The following is a 10,591-nucleotide window of genomic DNA, read 5'->3' as shown; positions in this document are numbered from 1 at the left end:
AGGACGTTTCAACGAGAACAGGCCCTGTTGCAGTCGTATTGGCCCTGTACTCTCGTGTGCTGATATTTTGCTGGAAAACAGACGTTCCAATTTGATGCGGAGGGATGTTGGTTGAAGAACTCGTGTATGTCATCTTTTTCTGCTTCATTTTGGAGCGAATTAAATAACCCGGCAAGATTAAGGAAGTGCTAGCTAGTGGGTTCCGTGAAATTGTGAACTATCTCAATGAAAGTGTATTGAAAGAATAGCGCTGACTGTTTTTTTGCTATAGAGTATCAGACCATCCATACAGCTAGGAAGCCAGTTCCATTTTTGTCGCCGCAGGTTGAAGACTCAATATGACTGTAACTTGGCCTGATGGGGTTTGATAAGCGGAGAGTGGATCGCTTTAGGACCTTATGTGGGTGTTCATGGCAACGTCAAGAAGCCCACCGTCTCACTGCTATGGGCAGTGTTCAGAAGCCTTATGTGGTGAAAACTTGCGCGAGCCTAGGCACGCATCACACCTCAGTTTGACCCTGGTTTCTTGTGGTTCAACGGCGTGCGACACTTGTGCCCTAGCATCGTGTACACCGACATATGAACGGGCTTCGTCTATAGAAAAGACACCAGTCGGCCGCCGCCAAATGCCACCGGGGCTCCGGTGGTGTGAACATGTCTTCTTACTCGCTGCGCCAGATCTGTATTACGCTGCGGTGGCTCTATTGATAGAATCAGCCATGACCAAGGCGGCATATCAAGTGGCTGCCAGTCTTGATCCGAAGCCTCCTGACTGGACCTTGTCATATGAGCCTCCCTACGACGAATTCAATGAGCCGGCATCGCCCGATTGGATGACCGTCTTCCGCTTCGTGCCGGACCTCTACTACCTGGTCGATGTGCCGTCGCAATATCTCTTGACGGACTAGAGTCATCTCCCTCGAGAGAGCCTCCGGTTCTTCTTCATTGATCACAATTGGGTAGATGCCTTGGTAGACGGGGCTTTAAGCCTGGGTAATCAAGGGGCGTAGATTCCAGAGGCGCTGAAGGGGCCGCGGCTGATGATCCAGTTCGTCGCTCGATCAAGAAAGCTTTCAGCCGACTCTAAAACGAGCCCGGCTGCGCCCAAAAGAGGCCCGCTATCCCTCGCTTCGGTTTCTACTTGCGATCCCAGGTGGTCACCCAGTTTCCAGACCTCAAGGTATCGGTCGATCCGATAGCGACAGACCTAGACAAGGCTCCAATGCTTCTCCGCCATGATCTCGTTTACAAGGAGACCATGCTCGCCTTCTTCAGTGATCAGCCTCCGAAAACTGGCCTCCAAGGCTTGCGCTTCGAGCTGCCTCCACATCAAAGCTATTTCTCAGCGGCCACCCTCATCACCAGACAGGGATGCGAGATGTCTTACAAGAAGCAATTCACCATGCCTGACCCCAATGATCCCCCGGATCCAAGCAAGCCCAATCGCCAGCGTAATCAACCGATTACGACCCTTCACTGGGATCGAAATGGCAAGGGAACTCGCACAGATCATAACCCAGATGGCAAGTTTCGCAGTCCATTCTTTGTCTGGGGAACAACGGAAACTACCAATGACATACGCCTACTATTAGTCGAAAAGATAACAGAGGATGTGTATCAGACATTGAAGCTGGAGATGAACCGTCTTCACCCGGACTGGTTGACCGAACCGTGCGCCACTTCGGCTGTAGCCTCATTCCAGCTCAGCAGCCCCTCCTGGCAGCTACAGATAGGAGCCGTGCCATAGCGATCTAATCTTAACATACCCGAGCTAGACGGACATGGTGCTTCACCGACTTTGACGTCGACGTCGACGATGTCTGCACTGGCCATCAAGGCCATCTTACTCAGCTCACTCGCATAATAGGCCCTTTCGTGTTCAGGATCGACATCTCGAGGTGTAGGCTTGCCCTCAATCAAGGCGGAAGCGATCTTGACGACGAAAATGCCGCAGCTGAAACCGTCCTCCTGACGGGCGCACGGCTTTGGCAATTTTAGTAAACAAGCAAGGAACGAGAGGGCGGATAACCATACCATTTTCTGGCACGCGATAGACTTGAAATGAGATGCCCCTTTTCCATCACGGTCAAGCTTGGTTATGTTCTCAACTGCCCACGCCTTGAAGCGTCCGAAAACCTTGACGGCCTGATCCTGATCTTCCGCTGAATCGTACATATGTATGGAGGGCCTGCTGCAGTCGAGATGGGCTACCAGCCAGTGCTGGTCGAAGTGTTGGATGAATACAAGGTTTGCTGGCAGTTTGTTCGACATCTTGCAAGCTTTGCTGGTAAAAGGGAAGCCGGGGTCAAACCAGCTCCGCCCTACAAGTGGCTTATGCAGTTTCATACAGTTGAAGATGTCGATGCTTGACAGCCACTTGCCCCTTTTTTGAAGAGCTTCAACTGTCTTCCACGGTGCGCTGAAGGCGTTGCCCTCAAGGAGAGTCTCGGGCTCAAGGTCAGCGATGTCATTGTTGTCTTCAAAGTCCTTAAGGGGAGCCTTGTGCTCGCCGCCCTGAATGGCGGCCTCCAAGTCCGTTGATGAGTCCGACGATGACGATTTCTTTACTCCCTTCTTTACCCTCTCAAATCTGAGCTCCAGCTCCGGTGCGTCGGGGTTGATGACCCCTGAGACGTCGTTCACCCCCTGAATCTTCTCGGATTTTACCACTTCTTTCTCATCCTCAGACCCGTCTTTGTCGCGTTTCTTCTTCCTAGGCCCGTACTCGGTTGTGTCCTCGGGGATCTTCCACTTCAGGCCGGACTTGAAGTTTTCCTCGACAAACTTCAGTACGGACGCGGTAACCGGTTGCGTTAACCTGGGGTTACCACGACTATAGAGGGTCTTAATGGCTTTGTGATAAAGACCGTCTTTTCGGTAAAGGTAGGTTAATGGCACCCCGTGATCATTGAGGATTCTAACGGTTAGGACTACCTCGCGTGTGATGTTTTGACCTTAGGGGTTTTGGGGCTTTAAATCCTCCGGGTACTATTTCCCATCCACGAATTGCTCTTTCAACTCTTTGAGGTTTTTTAGGGTTTGGGTGTTTATTTTGCCGCCGGACTCGGTCTGCTCGTTGGCCATGTTGAGTGATTCTTGTGCAGGTTGGTTAAGAAGCGTGGCGTGAAACTCGAGGCTTTAGGAGAGGCTGGTGAGGCGAGTTGCTTGAGGGCCTATGAATGGAGAGGGCTCTACGTTACTTCAGGCGATGGTGGTGATGCAGGCCTCTTCAATTTGGGATGAGTTAGGGAGCAGTTGGGACCGAAAGATCTAGGTCCATAGCTAGTGGCGGCATTGGTATAGACATGAGCACCCATCGTCACCCCCTATCCCGCCTGCAGCGAGCGAGGGAGCGTGCGCGCGCGTGACAGACGGCAGGAAGCCAGCCTCGGGGTTGCACAGTGGGTACAGATGGCTACGTAAGGGGTGGCCAGCCTGATTTGATTCGATTCATGCCCTGGGAAACCTCGTCTATCAAGACAAATGCAATGCACAGACCCGCAAGCAATGGGCAAGATTGCCTGAGCACGCGGCAAGCAGCATCAAGGAGGGTGCTCCAGAGTCCAGAGGCTCTGCCCTCCCCACTCAGTCACGTCTGAGGAAGCACAAGGGGGGAAGTCTCCTCCCGTGCCGTGTCCTATTTTCAGCCAAGGCTGCAGGCGGCGTGGCGTGGCGCGGTGCTGTATGACAGGGGGCATTTGGCATGCGTGCAAACAGGAGAAGATCTACAAGTTGGATGGATGGAGGTAAGGTATGAAGAGAACCTGGTCAACAGTGTGAACAGTGAGTCCAGATAAGAGAGAGGCCCTGGAGCAAACAATTGTGCAAACAATCCATGTTCCAGATGTTTATATTTGGGTGAGACATGCCTTGGTCGGTATCAAAGGTACCATTGCATAAAACACGGCACTTACCTATATAGAACTCGGTGACACAACTGGCTTAGTTTCGGTCATTTATCGACGAGGGGTGGGGAGACTCTCCCATTGCGGTGATCCCTCGTCGTCAAGTTCTCTGGCCGCGCGACACCTTCCTAGCCACGGCCAAGTATTATGAGCGAGAGAGCCGGGAGAAGCAACGCTGTAATAAAGAAGAATGGGAAGAGAGACAAGCAGGTGAACAAGTCACCCAGCCATGAGAAAGTGAATGACATGTCCAGATCACCAGAGCATGGCCCTCACGATCCTTCTGCGACTGTCTCGCGGTAATCTAGCAGGGCCTATCGACTCCAAGAAAAGGTGCTCCTACCCATGTCCCCATCCAAGCCAACGCCTTGCTTGTGGCCAAGAGCGTGGGCATGGTCTCTCAAGTACCTAGTGCAGGATGGCTCATGGCTACTGTGAAGTCATAGGTGACGAGATTCGGTGAGACAATGCTCAGCTCTCGGCAGCTTCACGACGGGAATCTCATGCCTGGAGTGCGAAGCGAGGCACGAGCCTCGAGGCTCAACACCAGACGCCAACGCAGTCGCTGTTGTCTTCTATCGAGCCAGGACTCATGACCTTCTTCCGCCATCGTCTCCTGTTCCGGGGCTGTATGAACGACCGGGGATCGGTGTGCCATGTGATGCAGAAATGGTCATCAGAGCGGGAAAACGATCGAAGGAGGTACAGTGACCAGAGGTCAACCAACTGACATGGACCCCATGGCCTTGTTTAATTCTTCAGCATCGCATATCCTTTTAACACCATGGTAACGGATGGAGGGCAGTTAACAGGCGCGAATGCATCGGCTCGATAGAGAACGATCGGTCGAAGATGTAGACAGTCTCGGGGATTATGTCGAGTTGAAGGTGGGAGTCAGGAACCCTATCGAGGTGCAGGGGACGACAAGCACGCGAGACGAGACGAGACGAGACGAGACAAGATGCCGGAGGAGATGGGTGAGGCTCCACGACAACTATAACATGTGAAAGTGTCAAACACAATAGACCACTATGCCAAAGCAAAAGTAGAAGATACCTTCTGCTATTTGCAGAGGCAATTGGGCCTTACATTGCTGCTCAACAGAAAGGTAGGTTAGCTTCGAGAGCTGATAGGTATTCGAGGATTCGGGATCAGCCTCGCATAAAGAGACAAATAGGAAGAAGAGAAGAGAAGAGAAGAGAAGAGAAAGGGGAGATAGATCCACGCCCTGGACTTCTCTCTCTCTCTCTCTCTCTCTCTCTCTCTGTGTCATATCCTCCCCTCGCCTCTCACTTTCCCTTCTAGAGAGGAGGCACGATCATGGCACCCTGTATTTGTTCCACCTGCCACGGGTGCAGCTTGATTGGCATTCACTCGCCAAGACCATCTCCTCTCATCATGGGCGAAGCCGTGTGAAGCTAAAACTCAGGCATATCTAGCCATCGACCATCTTTATCGAAGCGTCCGAAAATGACGCTCCCTGCCCAAGCTTGCGGTCTCGTGCATGGAGATGTGCTTGATGACGGTTGTTCACACTATCCCCGCTGCCTTGTGAAATACCACCCTTGGCAGTCCGTTTGTCGCCTGTCGCCTGTCGTTTGTTGCCTCCTCCCTCACCTTGTTGTGTCAAGGCTGTCTCTAATCTCACCTTGATCGCCGCGACCATCAACACAGCCGTTGCCCCGACCATTCCCTGCCGACTTCCCCCACGAAGATACTGTCTTCATCTTGGTTATTTCCAACGTGCGACACCGTGTGGTGTTTGCCGTCCAGAAGAACTAGAGGTCTTCCACCACTGTTGTCACAGTCGCAGCCTCGCGGCGTGTCTCGATCGCTGTCATCGATACTCATCAAGAAGCCTCTTCCGTCGACGCGCAGTTCGTTGCCCATCTTTCCATGGCCGTTCTTCACTAATACATTCGTCTACAGATCCATGATAACCCGCCAAGCCCGACCCAAACAAGCACGCGATCCAACTCGACCGTGTCGACCCTACCTTCCACTATCGGCGCGCTTAGCAGGAGATGGACCTCGCATCTCTCTTAACAGAGACGGGTCGCGGTAGCGAGGAGGCTACCATTCAAGGCAGCGGTTCTGATGGGTTACAGCAGCTGGCGATGGAGGAGGATGAAGCGATGTTGCCCCCAAGTGAGAGCGCCCCAGAGGATACCCCTCTGGATCTGCTTCTCCGAGCAATGGAGCATCAAAGCGACCAATCGTCCCGACCTACTGCCACGGAACACAGGATGGGCGCTTCCAAGATCGGCTCGTTCTCCCTGTCACCGACGGAGAAACGTCTTCGGGGCTTCTCATCCAGTTCCAGCATATCAACTTCCTCCAGCAGTGGCAGTACCCCCTTCTCCAGCTGGGAGGCGAAGCCATGTAAGTCCCTATTTGAAGCCACTCCTCGGGCTCCGACAACTACTAGTATGAAGCGCCCTCGACCCCAAATCGACGAGTTGAATGAGTCACCTGCCCCAAAGGGTCGCCAAGACACAACACTCGACGCCAAGTTCGGACGGGTCTTGCGTGCGCATAAGAATCACGAATCGATAAAGGCCGAAATCGCGGCCATCGAACAAGAACTTGAAGAGAAAAAAGATACCGCGCGGCAATGGGAGGACAAGTATGAGTTCGCACGCGAGGAGTTATTTGCGGGAGGAGGACTAGCCGCACTCTGACCGATGCCTTCTGGAGCTAGTCTGGGGATTCCTCCTGGATGGAGTACTGAGACTCGGCACCGAGATGGAGTAGATAACTCAGGAGAGAGACTCGGGATAATGTGAATGGGGGAAGATCTATCAGAACGAGGCTGGTGAAGATGTGTGACCTTTGTTGTGCTGTGTTCATTTGCGGGCTATCTCGGCTTCCGCGTCCACACTAGAGATGGTCTAGATCTTGCTGTTGATAGAAGATGCTGGATGAATTATCGCTTCAAGCTCACCTCTGGACATGCACATGTTCCATCCTGCTCAGTAACACGTATCGAAGGGCAACTGACCTTATTGAGGGGATAGTTCAGAAAATCTCTGTTCCCCTTCGATCATGTACTTCCTGGGAAAGACCCCCTATCTCGCCGCGAGTCTTGGTACCATAATCTTTCTCTAGCAACCCGGGACGCTTCAGCGTTGAGTGTTAGGCGAGATAGGTACCCAAAGTTCGAGGGCAACATGACCAGTGAGCGAGTACCGCCAAGACGCGGGGGTTTGAACAAGGCGATTCTCAGCAAGGACCGAGCAATGGCCTAGGGGACGCCCGAGCAGCCCCAAGTACCAGGACGCAGATGACAGCAAATACGCGTAGCTGGGTTTGCCCAGGGGTGCACCCGGTGATATAGGTGCGGTCTGTTGCTCAACTTGAGGTTATCTCCGCCTTCGCCGAAGGTCCGAGAAGACTGTCCTAATTTGGGCCTGGCGCCTTTTGGTCGCTAGTTACCCGGGCCTTACCCGGCTTCTCTGGGTCGGCTCCACCTTTGACCACCCGCCCTCCACGGTCAGCTGATCTCTTCACGCGATACCCCTTGGGCAATACGGTATGCCGGGTGGCAAATCGCCCCCAGTGGCGAAAAAGATGGAGGAATGAGCTTGGCGGAGAACATATGACTGTGAGGACAATCCTTCGAGCACACCGCCATGCCTGGGTGGGTTGAAGATGGTCGGAGGAACTTTAGTCTTGGCATTCCCGCCGCTACCAAAGAGTCCGCCAAAGCCGATGTTGAAAGGAAGCAGTGACATAAAACCTGACAGAAGGGATTCGAGCTGCAGCCAACACTGGGGAAGGATGAAAACAGCAGCCAAAATTACAAAGAGCCAGGCAAGATTTTTGAGAGAGCGGTATGACGCGAACCAGCAAGCAATGGACCAGACGGCTTTGAGGATATAGATGGGTGGATGAAGAAGGCCCTGCCAAGAGGGTGGGCCGTCATTAACGGGCTGGGCAAGGTCGGGCTGGGCATTGGTGCGAGTGTCTTCAGGGGCAGAAGATGGCGGCGGTCGAGCCCAATCGTCACTGTCAAACCAGGACTTGGGCTTTGAGTATTTGGGCCGCTTAGGGACATCATCTGTGGCCGGTGGGGGGGTCTGATGGCCACTGCGGAACTGAGAACTGGGCTCCGCGCCTTCAAAATGATTTGGACCGTCGTCCGTGGCTTTGGCGTTGTCAGAACCGCCATGAGCCCTCATGTTGGCTTCCCTGGCGCGGCGGACCGCCTCTGCCAACCTTTCGGACTCGGACTGGGGTCGGTGGGCTGTGGGATTGGCCCCTCGCGGAGCGTGTGTGCCAGGGTCACCTTTCGCAGTGTTTGAACCTTGAGGCTGCGGGTCTGGCGGTTTCGTAGATCCTGGCGCCGTGCCTTGGCCCGGCTCACGAGGCACGAATCGCGTTCGTTTGGTGAACCTAGACTTGTTCGATGATGCTCTGGAAGAGCCATCTCCAGACGATGCGTATTCAGAACCTGGATTCATGACGGAGGAAAAGTGATTAAACGAATGAAGAAGTAATAACAGATGGGTGTCGTTACTGGAGAAGAGCAACTTGAAGGATCATCAAATTCTGGAAAGGAGTCTGGAGTATAAAAGAAGGGAAGAGAAGTCCGCAATCATGGAAGGGGAGAGTTGGCTATTTATAAGCAACAATGCCTACAATAATGGCTTGCCCCTTTTTCTACGTGGCTTGTCAGAGAATAGCCACGGGCGTGGGTAATGAAACGGAACCCTTGCTAACTCCGTACTAAGGTAAGACTCTCATAATACCTGTCAGTCTTTGCAGAGGGGGAGCATTCAATGTCGGAGGGTTCAGGGACGGGACACCAGTTGTGGCTGCACTAACTGGTACTGACCTGATTTCAACACATGAGCCTGGCGACTGTTCTGGCCTCTTCTGAAATGCCACAAAGGCCGTTTCATCAGTGCTTTAAGCGACCCTCAGGTTGGAAATTATTACAACGCTTGTGTTTGAAACAAACCGAAAATAGTAGCAAGGGAACAAAGGAAGCACGGTACGCGGAAAGAGAGCCAAGAGTGAGTAGTCTAGTAAATCATTTGGGCATGAGTGCGGACATAATGAACCATGACTATAGCTCCAAGGCTAAATTAGAATTTGTAATAACCAGCCCAGTTCAGATCGAACATCTGGGGATGTGTGGGGACGCCGTCCAAAAATGACTCCCTAACGTCCTCACGCTTCAATAACTCGGTGAAGGCTGCATGCTGTTCTTTCAACTCTGGCAACTTGGCAAGATGTCTCATCGGTAGCCATTCGGAAAGAAAACTGCCAAGAGACTCGTGCGAGGCTGGCGATGCAGTCTGCAATCCCAGCCATGTCCATGTAGCCTGCCAGATATCTCCGGCCAGGGTGGTCTCATTTCGGAGCAGAGACAAGTGGTCAAGTTTAGGATCAAATTGGCGCAGGTAATCATCCTCATCCTTCTTGCCATATGTGCGAGTCCCCCAGAAACCACGCAGACTAAGGCGAAGGGCGTCAATCCTAGCAATAGCTTGGTGTGCCGTCTCCGCCTTGTGATTTGCCACCCGAAAGATGTCTTCGAGAACTGATTTCCTCGAATCACGTTCACTCAACCAACCGCGACACCTGTTGTTCTTGTGATGCACCTGTCCAAGCTCATCACTGATGAGTCTGACCCTGTCCAGAAGCAGTGACGCGTTGGTGGCAAGAGTAGACAGAGTTGAAGTAACCGCAACAGATGAAGAAAGACGCAGCCGACGATGAGAAATCTGCTGAAGCTGGGTGGTGAATGCTCTTGGGTTCCTTCTCTTGTATTTCGAGCCCTTCTTGTTGACGGCAGGTCCCAGCATCTCATCTTGGACTTGGATCTCGATATACCAATGATCAATAACTGATGCGCCGAGCTCATTCCGGTAGCCCTCAGTTATCCAGCCGTCATATCTGGAGCTTGAATTGTGCTTGCGATGGAGCTGATACCTGTGGGCCTGGTGAAGATGGCCGACAAGAGCAGAGATTGTGTTCAAAACATCGTCATGGGCTGGTTGGATGATGTCCAGGTTGAAGTTCAGGACCTGGGCGTGCAGTGCCCCAATATCCTCTGACACTTTCTCGCAGCGCCGGGCGATATCCATCATCTGATACTCATCATAGCCATCAAGCCGTCCTGGAAGATTGGGAGGTATGTCGGCCCAGAGATCATTGTCCCAGAGATCATCAGCGTTTTCGGGCAAATGGCGGCGACGATTGCGAATCCACTCGAGCGGGCAGGTGCAATTCGACTGTAACTGGCGCTGAAGGAAATGCAGATCATTGGTATAGTTCCCGGAAAGGGCGAGAGAAAGTAGGGTCGTTGCGAGATCGATGAGCGGGCGGTGAATGGGTAGTGGGATGACGGGGGGTTGAACAAGGTAGCAAATTATCGCCCAACCGATGACAGAGATAGCAAGACCGTACAAGATGGTCTCAATCAAAGTTGCAAGGGGGTTTTGAAGGGTTACATGGTTGGAAAAAGCACGAACAGAGCGACTGTCGCGCTCACCATCGGTCTCAACTGAGCTGTGGCTGGATGTTGAGACAGGAGATCCGGGAGGCGAGTCAGGAGGTGAGCTGGGAGGAGGTGAACCAGAGGGTGAGCTGGGAGGAGGCGAGTCAGGAGGTGAGCTGGGAGGCTCAGTGGTATTCGGAGAGTGAGGTGCCGAAGACATGATGGAATCAAGCGTTAA

The 10,591-nt window shown here is 52.9% G+C and overlaps 2 protein-coding genes across 2 annotated transcripts; both read right to left on the bottom strand.

The window, feature by feature from the left end:
* Positions 1–1,647: 1,647 nt before the first annotated feature.
* Positions 1,648–2,790, bottom strand: LRP88_02266 (uncharacterized protein; the record flags this gene model as incomplete). The annotated part of the gene is made up of 3 exons (XM_083238933.1): positions 1,648–1,983; positions 2,035–2,162; positions 2,349–2,790. The coding sequence occupies 3 exons, from the start codon at positions 2,788–2,790 to the stop codon at positions 1,648–1,650; spliced, it is 906 nt and encodes a 301-aa protein (XP_083105528.1).
* Positions 2,791–8,995: 6,205 nt separating this feature from the next.
* LRP88_02265 (uncharacterized protein) lies at positions 8,996–10,573 on the bottom strand (the record flags this gene model as incomplete). The annotated part of the gene is made up of 1 exon (XM_083238932.1): positions 8,996–10,573. One exon carries the CDS (start codon positions 10,571–10,573, stop codon positions 8,996–8,998), a length of 1,578 nt encoding a protein of 525 aa, XP_083105527.1.
* Between the last annotated feature and the right edge of the window lie 18 nt (positions 10,574–10,591).

This window comes from Fusarium phalaenopsidis, assembly GCF_050370095.1.
Source record: "Fusarium phalaenopsidis strain FUZ10S chromosome Unknown contig_32284, whole genome shotgun sequence".
NCBI classification, from domain to species: domain Eukaryota; kingdom Fungi; phylum Ascomycota; class Sordariomycetes; order Hypocreales; family Nectriaceae; genus Fusarium; species Fusarium phalaenopsidis.
This window is presented reverse-complemented; position numbering and strand designations above follow the sequence as displayed.